Raw genomic sequence first — 20,586 nt, forward strand, 5'->3', positions numbered from 1 at the left:
AAGTCGGCTGCCTCAGCACCACCCCCGTCTTTCCTTATAAAGAGGCAGCCACAGCTGGTGCTGCCTTGTCTACCTTTTTTGCTGCTTTGAATGGGAACAAGATGAGGAAAAGGCCCAAAGAACTGGTCTTCCCCATGACATTCCTGGGCCACGGAATCACCGGCAGCTGCCTATACTGCACTTCTTGCTCGTGGAGAGAATAAAGCCTTGCTCTGTTTCAGCCAGTGTTAGCTGGTGTTCCCATTGTTCACAGCCTAAAGTTCTCCTGACTATTATGACTTGCATCCCTGCCGTGACACCAGCGAGGGGAGCAAGAGGTAGGTGTGTTATTTCATCACTCCTACGTATTTTGTAGCATTTTAACATTAAAAAGATTAGGATGCAAACTAAAATGGCCACTGGCTTTTCTCCATTTCTTAACATAATTAATGGCGTTTAGATGTGAAGAAATACTACACTTGAAAATGTTCCATGAAACGGACTGCTGGGCCCATCTGGTTTCTTGGGTTCTCCAGAGTTCACATTGCCCTTCCCACTGCCTCTCGTTTGCTGGTATCACATGGAGGGAAGGATGGGAGGCTGAGTCTTTATCTCCAGGGACAAGTCCATAGATCCCTTTAAATAATCACAAGCCCTAGCAAGCCTCCTGCTGCTTAGAGAACAAGGTTCCTTTGAAATGAATGCTTCAGCTGTTTATGCCAAAATATATGTATGCTGCCACTGAGTAAAACTTCTTCTCAAATTGTCTTTGGAGCCTATAATTCATCCTTTGGATTTCTGCAGTGGTCTACAAATTTTGAGTACACTTGATGTTTGGAAACAGTGAAAAGTCACCTCTGGTCAAACCTTGTGAATAATGATCGAAACGATGCAGCTGGTTTGCTTTAAATGAATGACTGAAACAAGCATGCTGCTTTCCAAGGTTACTCTGAAGAATTCCAAGAACTCCAGCCCCTTCTTCCTTTTTTGAGTCCCGTATCTCTCCCATTGCCTTTGAAGACCAGCAAGTGTGGCATTTGGGATGGCCTGCCTTCTCCCACCGCTCATGCCCCGCAGCCCTCAGGCAGAGGCAGGTAGAGCTCGCATCTAAGTGCCTCAGTTCCATCCACTTGTGAAACACTCGAGCCACAGATATGTTAGTTTTGGACGATATTTCCCCTTTAGTAAAAAAAAAGTTAGGAGGGGACTGGTATTTCCGTATTACTCTGCATAGGGCTCGTGCCTCAGCTTCATGTCTGGTCCAAGATAGACTCTAATCTTCTCAGAGGTGAGCACATTCTATTCTGTTCACCTCATCTGGCAAACACTGGGACGCAGGCCACAGGAACTCGGTGTTGACAAACAGGGTTCTTGGGTGCTGCTAAAGCTGCAGAAATGACACGTCAGCCTTAGGATAGCTTCTGCTGGATTCTGCCAACCCCTATCACACATTCCCAGGTGGGACTAGGGTATTATACCACCTGGCAGCAGAAATGCCTCATAACTTCCTTTAACCCCCATCCTCTGCCAGCTTCTGTCAATGCAGACTAGTAAGAAACGGACACATTTTTCAACCTTTTACTCTTGCTAGGGCAGGGACAGCAAAAAGCCATGCACACGTTACTTCAGGTTGGATTTGCCAGAGGTTCACCATGCCCTTCCTTCTGCCTCTCTGGGCAGGACTGTTTCTAATCCAAGTGGGTGGACCACCAGAATAGGGAGAGGAATCTCTTTCCTGTTTTCAAAATCGCTGAAGACCCCTCAGCAGGGCACAGTCTTAACACTATGGACAGACATAGCATCCTGTGAAATACACAACAAAGGCACGTGGCCACGTGGCATGCGTCTGCATCTTCGATGGTGTGTTGGATCTGGTCTCAGTTTCCCTCATTTGATCAAATTCAAGCCCAACAGCCGGGAATGCAATTTTTAAATTAGGAGCAATGACAAAGGTATCACAGACACTGCCTTCTGTGCTGTCCTGGTCAAGCTGTTATCTGCTTGCTGTTACTTTCAAGAACAGAGTTCATTTTCGTTCGTACTCCTGGAAGGGGAATTGTTACACAGATGTTTGGTTTTGGCCATGAAACCACAGCTTGGGGGCATGGGGGCCTATACTGTGACCTAAGGAGTAGAGTTCGCTGTTACTCACATTTGACTAATTTCAGGTTTCAGCAGTAAGGAACGAACCCACGTAATTCAGAGATGACTGGACTCTCCGTGGGCAGCCTATGTCACCCTTGCCCTCCTTGATGCAGGTCAGAGTTCATCACAGTTATACGCATCCTCTAAAATAACCAACTCTAAACACACTAGTGAGAAATAGAGATTTCACTGAATATTTACTGGGGATGTGAAGACTCACACCCCACACGGGAAAAAACTAAGAACAACGTGCCCCACAGATGCCTGTGCTTCCCTACTCCCAAATTTCCCCTCCCTGCCAGCTGCTGGACCACTCTTTTCTCCTCACCCTCCTCCATCTCTGAAACTCTGCCCTCACTTACAACACAACATTTATCCAAAGGGAGGCTGGTAATTACCCAGAACACCCTACCACTACTTCTGTTGTTCCCCAAGCTTCCCCGTGATGATGTCATCTTCCTCCTACACCCCTTTCCCCTTCCTGCCGTCACGCTATGTGCTCACTAATCCTAACAACCACTCTGGGAGGGGCTTAGAGAAATTCAGAGACTCACCCAAGCTAAGACATGATAGTCAAGGACTCCTCCCAGGTCTGTCAGACCCCCCGTCAGGGTCCTCACCCACCCCACATGCCACAGTGCAAAGGCCATGGGCCTGGGGAATATACACATGAGGCTGGGAGAGGGGCATGTGTCTGGGGCTGTTTTCTCTACACCCCGGGCAGCACCTGTTCCCCTTATTCAAGCAGCTCCTACAAAGCCAGCTGTGAACCCCCTTTGAGTGATAAGGTCCTGCCTTCTCCCAGGCCATCCTGCCTGCTGCCTGCTGGGAGGAAGACTTACCAATGTGATTGGTGACTCGACCTTATTTATTAGGGGTCATTAAAAGCCCCGATAGATTGTAAGTACATTAAACTTCATATGCATTTCTTCTCTCCTCCAGGCGGCCAGTCTGGCCCTACTCTTTCTGAGTGGGCCCAACAGGATGCTCTTGCTCTGCCCCAGGCTTGGCAGCCAGCTGGTGGCAAGATCTGGATGCGGGAGGCAGGCTACAAACACAGGCCATGAGCTACAACCCAGCTGCCCCTGATTTCCACCTTGCTGTTTGCTCCCTGTGTATTTAGCTCCAGCAGGGCACGAACAGGAGAGGGGCGGTTCGCAGGGCAGGGTATGTCCATTGCTTGGGCCCTGGTTTTGATACTAATTTAATATGATCAACACCCAGGGGGACCATATAATCCATACTCCGTATTAGGAGGACATTCTGAGAGTGAAAGCGGACACTGTGAATTAGGCCAGGACAACAACTCCTAAGTAAACTGTTAAAAACCTGGGCTTCCCTGGTGGCGCAGTGGTTGGGAGTCTGCCTGCCGATGCAGGGGACACGGGTTTGTGACCCAGTCTGGGAAGATCCCACATGCCGCGGAGCGGCTGGGCCCGTGAGCCATGGCCGCTGAGCCTGCGAGTCCAGAGCCTGTGCTCCGCAATGGGACAGGCCACGACAATGAGAGGCCCACGTACTGCAAAAACAAACAAACAAACAAAAAACCTACCCTGGGTCCTAACACCCTACCTTGATCACACAGAGACTGGAACACTCAAGGTTCTGCAAGAAATAAGATGGAAATAAAGACAGAAGGCAGACCTATTAAAAAGTTCTGCCCATGCCTTCCTTCTACTTTGAGTTTTCATAATACCATAATGTTTTATTCATGTAAAGCATTTTATAGTTTACAAAGTACTTTCACGAGCATGCTCTTCCTTAATAAGCCTGGAAGGCAGGTAATATGTTCAGCATTTTGAAAAGGCCACAGAGTGAGCTGCAGAGGGAGAACACGAATCCAGGATCAGGGTGAGCCTAGTGTCCTTTCCTCACCCACACCATGTCCCCTCACGGCCTCTACTCTGGACTGAGCTACCAGCTTGTGTTCTGAACCTAGAATACCTGGGAGAACAATATAGTGAGGCCAGTGGGAGATAGTGGACTGCATCATAGTGTTGTCTGAATCAAAATGAGCTGCAAACCCAGTCATTAGCACTGTGCATATTCAAAATAGAAGTATATATGTGTTCATTTACTTTCAAAACCCAAGTTGGACTAGGTAAGACACGGCCTATCCCCAACATGGCTTTCCAAGGAATTTTTCAAGATTCTAAATTTTATACATATATTAATTGGCAAAGGACCAAACTCCAACATTTGAGACAGTGGCTTTTAATGGGGGGCAGCACATTTGGGTGGTGACTGGGGGGGAGTCCCCTCCTTTATCTCTACCACCTCTGCAAGTCAGTGAATGTTAGTGACACAGAGGTCCAAAGGCGCCAGGCCCGATAGCAGCTTCCAATTCCCACACAAGCCTACCATGTGTGGGACTAGTGGCCTTCCGGGGACTAGCCTGCAGCTGACTAATGATGACATCTTGCGTGCTGCTCTCTGGGGCCACGGCAGGCACAACACCTAGAAGTTCTACGGATCTGCACATCTCATTTCAGGGAAATGGGACCTTGGTGTGTTCATCTAAAACATGATGCCCCTACTCAAAACAGTATGTTCTGAACAAGTCCACACAGCACGGATACTCTGCCCACATGAAATTACATGGCTAATTTAGTCCTTTCTCTCCCTAGTCTGTTAAACTTGCTTCTTCTTTTGGGTATTAAGATAACTTAGGTAAAAGTGGAGTTAGGGGAAGCACAAATAATCCCACTGTGTATAACATAAATCAAAAGTATCACAAAGGACTAACCTGATGCAAACTTTTCCTGGTTTGACAGAAGGACTGATGTTTCCGAGAAAGGATTCCCCAAACCGTCGAAGACACGGGATGCTTATGAGGCCATACTCATGGAACTGATTCATACTGCCAGGAGGATCTGATGTAAATAACGAAGAATTTAGAGAAAAAAGTTTGCCCTCTTGATTCTGACAAATGTCTCAGTTTTGCCCAAGTCACAAAGCTCCCCTGGGCCTCAACTATCCAACTGGACAGTAAGATATGATATCCTTCATTGGGGTTGCTTTAAATGGGCAAACTGTTTGTCAAGATTGATTGAAGTGTGCACGGTATAATGAGACGTCCTAAAGGCCCAGAGTAAACAGCTCCCCTCTCTCTTCATGGAGTTCCATTTTCAATCAAAGCACAGAGGGTTTTTAATTCTCAGCACAGTACTGAAGAATTCTTCTGCAATTAGTAATTAGCAGCAGTCCACAGGAGGAATGAATCATTGATGCCTTTAATGTTCGCAAAATAAAGTGAGTCAATGACTATTTATGGGGCTGCTGAGGATATGGGAGCCTGGCTACCATGAAGTTTGTGACACCAAGGAAGGAGAAGTTAGAATTTGGGGAAGAAATGAGGATAGGAAAAAAAAAAGGGGTTCTTATTTTCTTATTATAGGAAAGGAAACATCATCCAGAGAGATAGGAAAGGAGACTTGGGTAGAGCTGGGAAAGATGGGGAAATTAAGGAAGAAGTGTTTTAACACAACCAAACTTTCTGTGAGACCTGCAAGTAGAGTGTAATGACCAAATAACTGTTGGTGATGAATCTCTCAGTTATTGTGGGTTTTTTTTTCTTTTTTTTTTTTTGCGGTACACAGGCCTCTCACTGCCGTGGCCTCTCCCGTTGCGGAGCACAGACTCGGGACGCGCAGGCTCAGCGGCTATAGCTCACGGGCCCAGCCGCTCCACGGCATGTGGGATCTTCCCGGACCAGGTCACGAACCCATGTCCCCTGCATCGGCAGGCGGACTCCCAACCACTGCACCACCAGGGAAGCCCTGTTTGCTTGTTTTTGTTTTAGGGTTCACTGATATGTCGGAGGCTGGGTCAAAATAGCATCCTTTCTTCATGAGCACATCATCGTAACTTTGCTTAAAATGGGTACACAGGGAAACGGTGCTCCCCCTCCCACCCTGCTGTACAGCCAAAGTAATGTGATGACTAAAATGCTTAAAAAAAAAAAAAAAAAAGCTGGCCATGATTTTCCAAAGCCAGATTTCTGTTGGTAAGAAACTAATGTCACCATTTGATCAGAATAAGCTGTGATGCTGTAAGAGGATCAGACAATGGACTAGACCTCATGGGGAGTATTGAGAAACTCACCAGTGACCATGCCATCATTCTACATGAGATAATTTCATGAGGCCTGCAATCCTCAACAGTATACCAGATCGGGATGAAATCCATTTTCCAGGAACTTCAAAGCACGTGTGTAATACACTGAGATCAATAAGACCACAAAAGAAAGAATACACCGATCAGAAAATAATGACTCTTTATTAACTTGTATGGGGTCTAAATTATCCCTTATATACGTTTGTATTCATTCCACAGGGAATTAGGTGATTCACTTCTATATAATATGCAGGGACCATCTCCAGATCTTCCGGTTCTACTCGAATGACCTCCTCCAGGTTGTTTTGTATAGAACTCTCAGCACCACAGTGACAGCAACTCTGGTAGATTCCCCACACATCCATGAGCTATATCAAGTCCAGCTGTAAACACGAACAACAAATTTAGAGAGGAAGCAGGCCAACTCCAGAACACTGCTTCTCTGGGGAGAGAACCGTAGTGACAATGGTTCTCTTCACTGGTGGCATGCATGGACTTGCACACTTACTCACTGCTAACTAAATTAGGAGTTAAATTCTAAGTACCTCTTCATTTCAATCCTAAGAACTTCTCCACAAAACGGCTGAAAGTTTTTACTGGACTGCTGTCATGTGAGGCTTAAGGGCAGGAAGTTTCCACACATGAAAGATGGATACAAAAGCCAATACTCTACACAGCGTCCCAGGCATCCAGACACAGTGTGATAAGGTCCAGAAATCCCCAAATACCTATCAGCCTATTCTGTTTACATAAAGTTAACTGAGAACATTTAAGAACTAGGCTTTTTAAAAGCTGTTTTTATTTGTCAACCCACACAAATCGCACATTGTATTGCTTATTTCGGTTGAGAGCAATTTCAGTAAATTATGACATTTTGCTGCTACAGGAATAGCCTTCCCAGCTCTTTTTTAGTCCTTCAATGACAGGATTAAACTGAATGAACAATAAACTTAAAAAACCATAGAGCACAGGAACATCCATTATGAAATTACTTATCTGATTACAAGTATAATGGCAATAAATAATAGTGTAGAGAGCTGCTGGTATGTTAGACATTAAAACACAAATATGTGAGCTGGAAAACAAAACGGTGGAAATAACTGCTGAGGAGCAGAATAAAGAAAAAAGAATGAAAAAGAATTGAAGACAATCTCAGAGACCTCTGGGACAACACTAAACGCACCAACATTCGAATTACAGGGGTCCCAGAAGAAGAAAAGAAAAACAAAGGGTCTGAGAAAATATTTGAAGAGATTATAGTTGAAAACTTCCCTAATGGGAAAGGAAACAGTCACCCAAGTTCAGGAAGAACAGAGAGTCCCATATAGGATAAACCCTAGGAAAAACACACCAAGACACATATTAATCAAACTAACAAAAATTAAATTCAAAGAAAAAATATTAAAAGCAGCAAGGGAAAAACAAAAAGTAACATACAAAGGAATTCCCATAAGGTTACCAGCTGATTTTTCAGCAGAAACTCTGCAGGCCAGAGTAGGATATACTTAAAGTGATGAAAGAGAAAAACCTACAACCCAGATTACTCTACCCAGCAAGGATCTCCTTCAGATTCGATGGAGAAATCAAAAGCTTCTCAGACAAGCAAAAGCTAAGAGAATTCAGCACCATCAAACCAGCTTTACAACAAATGCTAAAGAAACTTATCTAGGCGGGAAACACAAGAAAAGAAAAAGACCCCCAAAAACAAACCCAAAAGAATTAAGAAAATGGTAATAGGAACATACATATTGATAATAACCTTGAATGTAAATGGATTAAATGCCCCAACCAAAAGACACAGACTGGCTGAATGGATACAAAAAAAAGACCCACATATATGCTGTCTACAGGAGACCCACTTCAGACCTAGGGACACATATAGACTGAAGGTGAAGGGATGGAAAAAGATATTCCATGCAAATGGAAATCAAAAGAAAGCTGGACTAGCAATACTCATATCTGATAAAATAGACTTTAAAATAAAGACTGTTACAAGAGATAAGGAAGGACACTAAATAATGATCAAAGGATCAATTCAAGAAGAAGATATAACAATTATAAATGTTTATACACCCAACATAGGAGCACCTCAGTACATAAGGCAAATGCTAACAACCATGAAAGGAGAAATCGACAGTAACACAATCATAGTAGGGGACTTTAACACGCCACTTACATCAATGGACAGATTATCCAAACAGAAAATAAATAAGGAAACACAAGCTTTAAATGACACAATAGACCGGATAGATTTAATTGATATTTATAGGACATTCCACCCGAAAGTGGCAGAATACATTTTCTTCTCAAGTGCACACGGAACATACTCCAGGATAGATCACCTCTTAGGTCACAAATCAAGCCTCAGAAAATGTAAGAAAAATGAAATCGTATCAAGTTTCTTTTTTGAACACAACACTATGAGACTGGAAATCAATTACAGGAAAAAAAAAAGTAAAAAACACAAATACATGGAGGTTAAACAATGCCCTACTAAATAACCAAGAGATCACTGAAGAAATCAAAGAAGAAATTAAAAAATATATAGAAACAAATGACAATGAAAACACGATGACCCAAAACCTATGGGGCACAGCAAAAGCAGTTCTAAGAGGGAAGTTTATAGCAATTCAATCTCACCTCAAGAAACAAGAAAAATCTCAAATAAACAATCTAACCCTACACTTAAAACAACTAGAGAAAGGAGAGCAAAGAAAACCCAAAGTCAGTAGAAGGAAAGAAATCACAAAAATCAGAGCAGAAATAAATGAAACAGAAATGAAGAAAACAATAGCAAAGATCAATAAAACTAAAAGCGGCTCTTTGAGAAGATAAACAAAACTGATAAACCCTTAGGCAGACTCATCAAGAAAAAAAGGGAGAGGACGTAAATCAATAAAATTAGAAACGAAAAAGGAGAAATCACAACTGACACTGCAGAAATACAAAGGATTATAAGAGAAGACTACAAACAGCTATATGCCAATAAAATGTACACACGAAGAAATGGACAAATCCTTGGAAAGGTACAATTTTCCAAGACTGAACGAGGACAAACTAGAAAATATAAACAGACCTATCCCAAGTAATGAAATTGAAACCATAATTAAAAATCTTCCAACAAACGAAAGTCCAGGACCAGATGGCTTCACAGGCAAATTCTATCAAATATTTAGAGAAGAGCTAACATCGATCCTTCTCAAACTCTTCCAAAAAATTGCAGAGGGAGAAACACTCTCAAATTCATTCTACAAAGCCACCATCACCCTGATACCAACACCAGACAAAGGTATCACAAAAAAAGAAAATTATAGACCAATATCACTGATGAACATAGATGCAAAAATTCTCAACAAAATACTAGCAAACAGAATTCAACAACATATTAAAAGGATCATACACCATGACCAAGTGGGATTTATCCCAAGGATGCAAGGATTCTTCAATATATGCAAATCAATCAATGTGATACACCATATTAACAAATTAAGGAATGAAAACCATATGATCATCTCAATAGATGCAGAAAAAGCTTTTGACAAAATTCAACACACATCTATGATAAAAACTCTCCAGAAAATAGGCATAGAGGGAAACTACCTCAACGTAATAAAGGCCATATATGACAAACCCACAGCAAGCATCATACTCAATGGTGAAAAACTGAAAGCGTTTCCACTAAGAACAGGTACAAGACAGGGATGTCCACTCCCGCCACTCTTACTCAACATAGTTTTGGAAGTCCTAGCCATGGCAATCAGAGAAGAAAAAGGAAAAAAAGGAATACAAATTGGAAAAGAAGAAGTAAAACTGTCACTGTTTGCTGATGACATGATACTATACATCGAAAATCCTAAAGATGCTACCAGAAAACTACTAGAACTAATCAATGAATTTGATAAGGTTGCAGGATACAAAACTAATGCACAGAAATCTCTGGCATTCCTATACACCAACAACGAAAAATCAGAAAGAGAAATTAAGGAAACAATCCCATTTACCATTGCAACAAAAAGAATAAAATACCTAGGAATAAACCTGCTTAAAACACTTGTACTCAGGAAACTATAAAACACTGATGAAAGAAGTCAAAGATGACATAAACAGACGGAGAAATATACCATGTTCTTGGACTGGAAGAATCAAGACTGTGAAAATGACTATACTACCCAAAGCACTCTACAGATTCAATGCAATCCCTATCAAACTACTAATGGCATCCTTCACAGAATTAGAACAAAAAATTTTACAATTCGTATGGAAACACAAAAGACCCTGAACAGCCAAAGCAATCTTGAGAAAGAAAAACGGAGTCGGAGGAATCAGGCTCTCCGACTTCAAACTATACCACAAAGTTACAGTAATCAAGACAGTATGGTACTGGCACAAAAACAGAAATATAGATCAATGGTACAGGATAGAAAGCCCAGAGATAAACCCATGCACGTATGATCACCTAATTTACAACAAAGGAGGCAAGAACATACAATGGAGAAAAGACAGCCTGTTCAATAAATGGTGCTGGGAAAAGTGGACAGTTACATGTAAAAAAATGAAATTAGAACACTCCCTAACACCATACACAAAAATAAACTCTAAATAGATTGAAGACCTAAATGTAAGACCAGACACTATAAAACTCTTAAAGGGAAACACAGAAAAAACACTCTTTGACATAAACCACAGGAAGATCCTTTTTGACCCACCTCCTACAGTAACGGAAATAAAAACAAAAATAAACAAATGGGACTTAATTAGACTTCAAAGCTTTTGCACAGCAAAGGAAACCATAAACAAGACAAAAAGACAACCCTCAGAATAGGAGAAAATATTTGCAAGTGAAACAACAAAGGATTAATCTACAAAGTATACAAACAGCTCATGGAGCTCAATAACAAAAAAACAAACAATCCAATTAAAAACTGGGTGGAAGACCTAAATAGACATTTCACCAAAGAAGACATACAGATGGCCAAGAGGCGCATGAAAAGATGTTCAACATCATTAATTATTAAAGAAATGCAAATCAAAACTACAGTGAGGTATCACCTCACGCCCATCAGAATGGCTATTATCAAAAAATCTAGAAACAATAAATGCTGGAAAGGATGTGGTGAAAAGGGAACCCTCCTGCACTGTTGGTGGGAATGTAAATTGATATAACCACTATGGAAAATAGTATGGAGGTTCCTTAAAAAACTAAAAATAGAACTACCACATGACCCAGTGATCCCACTACTGGGCATATACCCTGAGAAAACCATAATTCAAAAAGAGACATGTACCACAATGTTCACTGCAGTACTATTTACAATAGCCAGGACATGGAAGCAACCTAAATGTCCATCGACAGATGAATGGATAAAGATGTGGCACATATATACAATGGAATATTACTCAACCATAAAAAGAAATGAAATTGAGTTATTTGTAGTGAGGTGGGTGGACCTAGAGTCTATCATACAGAGTGAAGTAAGTCAGAAAGACAAAAACAAATACTGCATTCTAACGCATATATATGGAATGTAAAAAAAAAAAAAAAGGTACTGATGAACCTAGTTGCAGGGCAGGAATAAAGATGTAGATATAGAGAATGGACTTGAGGACATGGGGTGGGAGGCAGAAGCTGCGGCGAAGTGAGAGTAGCATCGACACGTATACACTACCGAATGTAAAATAGTTAGCTAGTGGGAAGCAACAGCATAGCACAGGGAGATCAGCTCGATGCTTTTGCAATGACCTAGAGGGGTGGGATAGGGAGGATGGGAGGGAGGCTCAAGAGGGAGGGGATATGGGGACATGTGTATGCATATGGCTGATTCACTTCGGTGTACAACAGAAACTAGCACGGTATTGTGAAGCAATCATATTCCAATAAAGATCTATTTTAAAAAAAAGAGAATAAGAAGCAAGTCTATGATAAGCAGGCTTTGTGGCTGTATTTACAGCTTAGGCAAGTTCAAGCATTAGAACACCTGCTATATATTAAAAGTACTTACCAAATCATCCACGTCACCACCTTCCTCACATACAGCTGCTGTGTCTTCATCTGGATTCTCTTTGGGGGCCAGAAACTGTGAATAGAAGTTAGGCACAATACCAAAAGGACGTTTTTGCCTCCTTTAATGGAGGAACGCATGCAAATGGCCCCAAAGAAACACCATCTTGACGTACGCCCCTTCATTTGGCTCTGGATGAGAGGACCAATTGCGAGGTTGAATAGTCCACTAACTAGTCACAGAGAAAGTTCTTGACGAGAGGGAGGAAATGACACGGCTCGCCAAGGCAGCGAGCACGCAGAGGGCACAGAGGACAGCAGATATTCCCATTTCTGCTTCCACAGGGGGCATGTGGGCTCCTGAGGGTTCAGAAGAGAACCAAACACCCCAAACAGGTATGTCTCTGCCTCTTTTGAAGAGAGCATTAAGAATCAAGTGTCTGGACTTAAAGATTATAATCATCTATTCCTCAGTTTCACTGAGGACAAAAAAGGTAAAAGGAAGGACTTCTTTTAGAGATATGAAACACAAAAATGGGTGAGCTTGGGAGATTGTTTAATTCTTTTTCTGGCAATCTTTAAATTTCTATTAGAAATTGTTTGAAAACAGGAAGGTGGATGAGAAAACTTCTAGTGTACACTTCTGCTTAGCATCAGTGTTGTAGACTTGGAACTTCTAAAAGGCAGCTACGTAGAAAAGCAAGGGCCCTGAATTGAAGTTTGCAAGCATCTAGGAATGCAACTCAGATGTTAAAAGGGTAGTGAGTGCCCTTGAAGACTATCTGAACATTCCTGCCCTCCATCCTGTCCCTCCAAGAGATAGCAGTGGGGACTCTTATCCTTTAAGGTGTGTGGTAACTGCATCTAAGAGCTAGTTTCTATGAACCACTTATCCATCCTCACACCAGAGTTGATCTTCTTGTAGCACAAGTACATAACATGGTGGCAGAGACAAGGCTGCAGGAGTGAGTGTTTTTAAAAGGGGAGGTGGGAGGCGAGGCACGCCTCTCCCGGCAAGCATCCCTCAGGGTCAGTGTGCATGGAGCCTGCAGGCAGTGAGCGAGCCTTTCGGCCCACATGCTCCTGTAGTAGCTCCACCCAAGAAGGAAAGGTGTACTCGTACGCACTTCCCTCACTTTCTCGACATGAAAGCATGGCAAGAACCGCTTTCCCTATATATCCCTGTGATTTCTATGGTACAGTGGACATAATGGAGGCCTCGGAAACCTAAGATCTATAAATAGGCCTTGCTAGCACCTTGGACATGGCCATGACAGGTTTTTTTGGTTTTTTTAAAATTAATTAATTTATTTTTGGCTGTGTTGGGCCTTCACTGCTGTGCGCAGGCTTTCTCTAGCTGCAGCGAACGGGGGCTACTCTTCGTTGCGGTGCACGGGCTTCTCATTGCGCTGGCTTCTTTTGTTGTGGAGCACAGGCTCTAGGTGCGTGGGCTTCAGTAGTTGCGGCTCTCAGGGTCTAGAGCGCAGGCTCAGTAGATGCGGCGCACGGGCTTAGTTGCTCCGTGGCATGTGGGATCTTCCTGGCCCAGGGCTCGAACCCGTGTCCCCTGCATTGGCAGGCAGATTCTTAACCACTGCACCACCAGGGAAGTCCCTGACAGTTTGTTTTTGACTCAACATCCCTCCTGGACTTTTTCCTCCTCAGTCAAAACCATCTCATCATTCATTAACTTCAATTTTGATTGAGCGATTAAGGAATTTTTCTTCTTCTAAGGACATTTACAAATCTTTCCATAGCCCTCTGTTGACCCTGAACTGGACTGTGTTCAGCGTTGGGCATCTACAGTTTAGGGGACAGAAAATGCTAGCAGTGGGCACACAGCCTGGAACAGAACTGTAACGCAGCATCCATATCATTAATTCTATTTATTCTGGTTGATTTTTAATAAAGATATCTGAGGGCCACATAGACATACATGAATAAGAAATTCATACTGTATTTGCATATGGTTTACATCTAAAGCTTAAACCCTGCTCTTAGATGCCCAAATTAATCTTTACTTATGATTCTAATTATTATCAATATTAAAAAATATTTTTTATTTTGTTCCTCTCCTCTCCTACTCACGATCATTAACCCCCACATGGTTTTCCCTGCAGCAAGAATACCAGCGCAAAGGACAAAGACTTATCCAGCTGGTAAGAAGTGAATAAAAGGTAGAGCTGTGTCTTACCATACGCCTGTGGGGGGCTACAAACGACCGGCACCTTCAAACACAAGCTCCATGGTCTCAGTGTTTCTGTAGTCCACTATGCCTTTATCATCCCTTAGAAACCTGATACATGGTAGGTATTTATTGATGAATCTAGAAAATTCCTAATTTTTTTGGCACGCAGCCTCTAAAAGCTCTAATTCCCATTCCCTCCTCACCTGCAAAAGCCCCTTTCACACTGCAATTACAGGATAAATGAAGATAGGACTGTCTGCACAGTATGACCATGGTATATACAATTAAACACAAATGGCATGTCTCTGAGATGAGGCCAAGCTCCTAGGAAGAAAGGAACGGCAGCAAACAAACTTCCATTTCCATCAAGTGCTAAACATCTGCAACTGATTTCCTGACAGATCTGCTTCACATTTCTGCTCAAGCAAATTACAGCTAAAAGCTGGGCTGCCATCCATTATCCTCCCCAAAGCCCCAAGCGAGGCTGATCTCTTACACATATCATATCACTCCTTACCATCAGAGTTTTTAACTACAAGTAATTTCCAGGCTGTGCAGTGACAGGGAAGCTAGAGATAAAGCAGAGAATTCAACGACTGGCCTGTTTTCTCAATAAAAGCAACAGGTTCTCTGAACGCAGCTGAAAGGGTCACAAGTCAACTCTTGACTTTTCTTATGTTCTTTCTCTCTGCAATATGCTGAAAAAGCAGAGAATAAACAGAAAGAACCGTTGTGTGACACAGTCTTCCATCCTCAAACCACCATCATTTACTTGGGGTTACCAAGAAAGAACCTCCTTACTGAGGTTCTTTATGAACTGAGGAGATCTTTATGAAATGGATAAACTACTACTTCTCAGGTACACCGAAATACAATCCTGGCCACAAGCAGAGAAACGGCATCAATAACCTCTATATAGAAGCTTCCAGTCCTATTCCTCCATAAGACTAAAAACTAAAAATCAGCTTGTCCTCAGACCCTTACCAATCCCCAAATTGAAAACACATGGCTTCCACCGGGCTTATTCCAACACCTTCAGGTGATTCCAAAGAATCACCCATAATCCAGATACACAAAAGCATGAGGAAGAATGAAAATCTGCTTGCATGTATTTTGTCTAAAATGACACACACCTAGGTATCATTAATGCTATTTTCATGCTATAAAGGCACTACAGTGCAGCAGAGAAATCCTGCAAACTAGTGTGGAGGAAAGAACCATCACCTAAGCACTGCCCGTTCCTCAGTAACCCTGGGCAAGCCGCCTGGCCTCCCTATAACTGAGTCTTCCTCAAAAATAAGATGAGAATACTACTACTGACCCTATCTATTTCATGGGGTTGTATTGCTCCTCAGGTAAAATAAAGCATACAAAAATGCTTTGTGGTACTGTAGATTTTATGTTCCAATTCCTAGGAATACACCCAACACATGTCTACCAAATGACAGGTATAAGAATACTCACAGCATTTTTATTCACAATTCCCAAAGTTTGGAAACAATCAAATGTCCATCATTAGGAGAATGGATGAATAAATTGTGGTATAGCCATAAAAGCGAATACTACCTAGCTATAATAAAGAATGAACAATTTTAACATCATGGATGAATCATAAAAGGCATGATTCCAATTATGTGAAGGTTAAGCCAGGCAAAATGACTCTCAAGTGACAGATGTCATCAGGGAGCCTTCTGAGGAGTTGGAAATGCTCTTTATTTTGACCTGGGTGGTGGGTACCCTGATATATGAGCATGTAAGAATTTATCAGTGTACACATTTAAGATTTGTGCATTTACTGTATGTTCCACCTCAAAAAAAAGTTTTAATTGTATCTTAAAAGTATCAAGCTCTAAACAAATATAAGGTAACACTGTGATATTTTAATTATCGCTTTTCTCATACTAACATCCAGAACAATTACACTAGAGATTTAAGGCAGAAAAGGAAAGTGGAAAAGACCAAAGAAAAGTGTCATGGGGTCCAAGAGCGGCCGGCAGTGAGAGAAAACTGTTCTCAAGAAATGATTCCTAAATTTTATCTTATAATCCTTCACAAGGTTTTGGAGATCTCTTTTGAAAGAGGGAGCATGAGCCTCTTTTCTTTATGTACATGCGGCTGGTGGCATTCTAAGGCGGAGGCATGGAGATGACTATAGTGGGAATCCAGGGTCTGGGCTCTAGGCAATTCAGCTAGCCATGAACTTGTTGTGAGACACCGAGAAAATCAACTTCAAATCTCTAGACTGCATCTAGAAAATGACCAGATCACTAAGCACTGAGCATCTGTGATGCTACGATGGAAAAATCAATAAATGTCAACAACAAAAAAGCAGGCTAGATTAGGCAGCTATAAGGAAAACAAGTGCTAAAATGATGCTTTCTCCCCCACAGATTTTGTATCAAATGATTGTTTAGACATAGCTCAGCATCCTGGAATCCCGTGAGAAACAATATTCCAAAGCCATGGGAAGAAATCCTCTTTCCCCTCTGTGCTCTTAATATGGAGTAAAAAGAATGGAGGACTGGGGGTCAGTCCAACAACTGGATTCCTGGCCAGTGACTTACTATGAGATCTCAGACACGTCATTTTACGTCTCAGCCGTAAGTTTCTTCATATATAAAATAAGGAGTTTGGACTAGATCAGTATTTTTCAGGTTCTGTTCCTTGAGGTCCTGAGGGTTCTTCCAAGTCCTGTGGGCATGGGACAATTTGCCACTCCCACTGCCCATCAAGTGAGAAGCATCACCTTTCTCTGTTTTATCTATCAGGCTTCCTTGTAAGCTTTCAGTTTTAAGAAATAAAAACTCAGCTAGGAGATCATGAGGATTTATTCCAGCTGAATAAAATTCTACACAACTTAAGCCAGTATCTTCCGCCTTAGTGAAGGCTCTGACTTGTTTAAATTCTTTTAGCCCAGGGCTTCTCAGAAGCAGCATCCTTTGTTGTGGGGGCCTGCACCCACTAGGAGGCAGTAGCACGCCACGTGCTGTAACCACCCAGAATCTCTGGACAATGGCAATGTCTCCTGGGGAACAAAATCACCCTTGGCTGAGAACCACTGTTCTATCCCTAACCCAGGTTAGTAGGAAAAACTTAAAAGAAACATTTTTTTAATAAAGAAGATAAACTTCAAATGAAGAATCAGCTTATCTCGACCTTTCACAAGTCCAGGTCTCTCACTGACTGTGGTTCCCAGATGCTCCTGGAATGTGCCAGGATGAACAGGCACACCTCCTACCCACCACAGAGCCACACCCTGTGAAATGAGCTGACGGAAGAAGGGTGCACAGGCGCTACGAAGGCCCACCCATGTTATCGCAAATGGCAGGATTTCCATCTTTTTACGGCTAAGGAGTCTTCCATTGTATATGTATACCACATCTTTATCCATTCATCAACAATGGGCACTTAGGTTTTTCCATATCTTGGTTATTGTAAATAATGCTGCGGTGAACAAAGAAGTGTATATATCTTTTTGAATGATGGACCTTGAGAGTATTATGCTAAGAGAAATAAGTCAGATAGAGAAAGACAAATAGTATATGATTTCACTCATATGTGGAATATAAAACCAAAACAAAACAAAAGAACAAACCAAACTAAACAAAAACAAACACACAGATACAGAGAACAGAGTGGTGGTTACCAAAAGGGAAGGCATGAGGGGAGGGCGAAATGGGTAGAGGGGGTCAACTGTATGGGGATGAATGGACACTAAACTTTTGGTGGTGAGCATGCTGTAGTGTATACAGAAGTCAAAATATAATGTTGTCCACAGAAATGTACATAACACTATAAACCAATGTGAACTCACTAAATATAAATAAATAAAATAAAGCTGGAGGAAAAAATATAAAAGACCTTATCAAACATCAAACATTAATGGCATGTCTAACAATAAAAACTAGAAACAGAAAAGTTAAATGAAAGAATTCACAGGTTATAATGACAATAAACATGAATGAAAAGGAGGGGTAATATTTATGTCTAGGCTTTGAAATGAAATAGAGGTATCAGTTATTGAAAAGAAAAGTGACTGTCTACGCTTATGTCATGAAAGAACTTTCTATTTCTGCAGCAAGGCTGACGTACCTATATTTCTCAAAGAATCATAAAATCCACATATTTCTAGAATACACTGGAGGGAAACAGCTCTCCTTAAGACGTACAAGTGTAAAGTTATGATTTAACTTTCATTTAAAATGGACATCCTGAATAATTATTTCCTTTCAAATCATCAACATTTAATAGCAATAATGTGACAGTTGCTAACTTTAAATAACTTATGGTAAATATCTTGAAAGAATTTTAATGGACTATGAGGACTGTTCTCCAATCTCTGATTATAGCCAAGTTTCCTTAAGTGATTATTTGGTAAGTGGCCAAACTTAACACTTGCTTTGGGACTTCCCTGGTGGCGCAGTGGTTAAGAATTCGCCTGCCAATGCAGGGGACACGGATTCGAGCCCTGGTCCGGGAAGATCCCACATGCTGCGGGGCAACTAAGCCCCCGTGCCACAACTACTAAGCCTGCGCTCTAGAGCCCGTGAGCCACAACTACTAAGCCCGCGTGCCACAACTACTGAAGCCCACGCACCTAGAGCCTGTGCTCTGCAACAAGAGAAGCCACTGCAGTAAGAAGCCCACGTACCGCAATGAAGAGTAGCCCCCACTTGCCGCAACTAGAGAAAGCCCGTGTGCGGCAACGAAGACCCAACGCAGCCAAAAAAACAAAAAATAAATAAATAAATTTAAATAAATAAATAAAAACACTTGCTCTGAAGAAAATGTAAATGAATATTTTAGTGTATGGCCAAAAGTGACTACACTTCCATAACTTACCCAGGAGAAAAAGCTGAAGCATGTCTCCCCTATTAAAACCACAAGGAATCAACTTCCTTGAGCCAGAATCTCACTAATGCTCCCCATTATCATCTGTATGTACACTTTTCCTTCCACATTTCTCTCCAAAAATCAACAGGGGCCATTTAAAAATATTTTTAATATAAAGGATTAAGTTTTCATTCTGAAAAAAAAAATGAAGGGTTCATGTGATACTGAAGCAGACACAAAAGCATAACTGCAAGTCAGACAGGACAGAGTGTGCGCTGAGCGTGAATCACAACAATGGGCTCCACTCTGCTGTTTACCATGTTTTCTTCCTATTCAAACATGGTGATGTTTTCAGAGTTGTCTTAAACTGCAACCAACTGAAATCAGTTCTGTTGATACTAGAATCATGTAAGGACACCAGCCCGTATCTAGTCTTAACTGAAACTCCTCTCTGCAGCTTCATTACCAGACATTACAATTCCTGATGGTTAGGCTCTGTGCCCTTAAATTCCAAAGATGATACTGCATTTGCAACAAAGACTAAGCCCCAGACACTTGCAAGCAGCACACTGTCCCTTCCTAGATTTCTTTTCTGATTTTCTGGAGTCACTTAGCTGTGACACCTTTGGTTAAGAGGTACTGCTGGGAGGAAAGACTACCTTTTTTAGGTCAGTGCTTTCCTCTTCCTCCCCAAACTGTAATGTGTACTCAATTCTCACCTGGATGATAGGGGTTTTTTTTAATGCAATGACTAAAATTATTTGCCTTGACTTATTTTACCTGTTTAGCAAAAACTGATTGATAAGCTTTCACCCTATGTGATTTTATGTGTCAACTTGGCTACACTATGGTGACCAGCTGCTGTGTCAAACACTAGTCCAGAGTTTTCTGTAAAGGTATTTTGTAAATGCGACTAAAATTTACAATCAGCTGACTTTAAGTAAAGAAGGTTACCCTTGGTAATGTTGGTAGGCCTCATCCAATCAGTTGAAGGAATTCTGTCTCTGGACTGTAATAGAGAAATCCTGCCTGAATTTCCAACTTGCTGGCCTTCTCTACAAATTTCAAATTTGCCAGCCCCAACAACTGTGTGAGCCAATGCCTTAAAATAAATCAGTCCCCACCACCCCCATACATACACACACACAGACACCAGACACACGCATTCTATTGGTTCTGTCTCTCTGAAGAGTCCTGAATGATGCATCCTAGTTCAAGGGGGAAAGATTATCATGCCATTGTATAAAATAACAAACAGAAATAGAACCACTTAAGTGGCACTCTGAAGCCCAAGGCACTCAGTCCTGACTGTGGCAGAAGGAGCTAC

General features: G+C 41.8%; 1 protein-coding gene across 2 annotated transcripts in view; it reads right to left on the reverse strand.

Annotated features, from left to right (window-relative positions):
• Positions 1 to 6,383: 6,383 nt before the first annotated feature.
• XRCC5 (X-ray repair cross complementing 5) overlaps positions 6,384 to 20,586 on the reverse strand; it is a 100,249-nt gene continuing 86,046 nt past the window's right edge. For both annotated transcript variants that reach the window (XM_060152160.1, XM_060152159.1), the window contains 2 exons: positions 12,240 to 12,314; positions 6,384 to 6,623 (listed from right to left, as the gene is read on the reverse strand). In XM_060152160.1, coding sequence (XP_060008143.1) covers positions 6,609 to 6,623; positions 12,240 to 12,314 — 90 coding nt within the window. In that variant the 3' untranslated portion in view covers positions 6,384 to 6,608. The remainder of the gene's footprint in view (positions 6,624 to 12,239; positions 12,315 to 20,586) is intronic.

Source organism: Lagenorhynchus albirostris, chromosome 6 (genome assembly GCF_949774975.1).
Source record: "Lagenorhynchus albirostris chromosome 6, mLagAlb1.1, whole genome shotgun sequence".
NCBI classification, from domain to species: Eukaryota; Metazoa; Chordata; class Mammalia; order Artiodactyla; family Delphinidae; genus Lagenorhynchus; species Lagenorhynchus albirostris.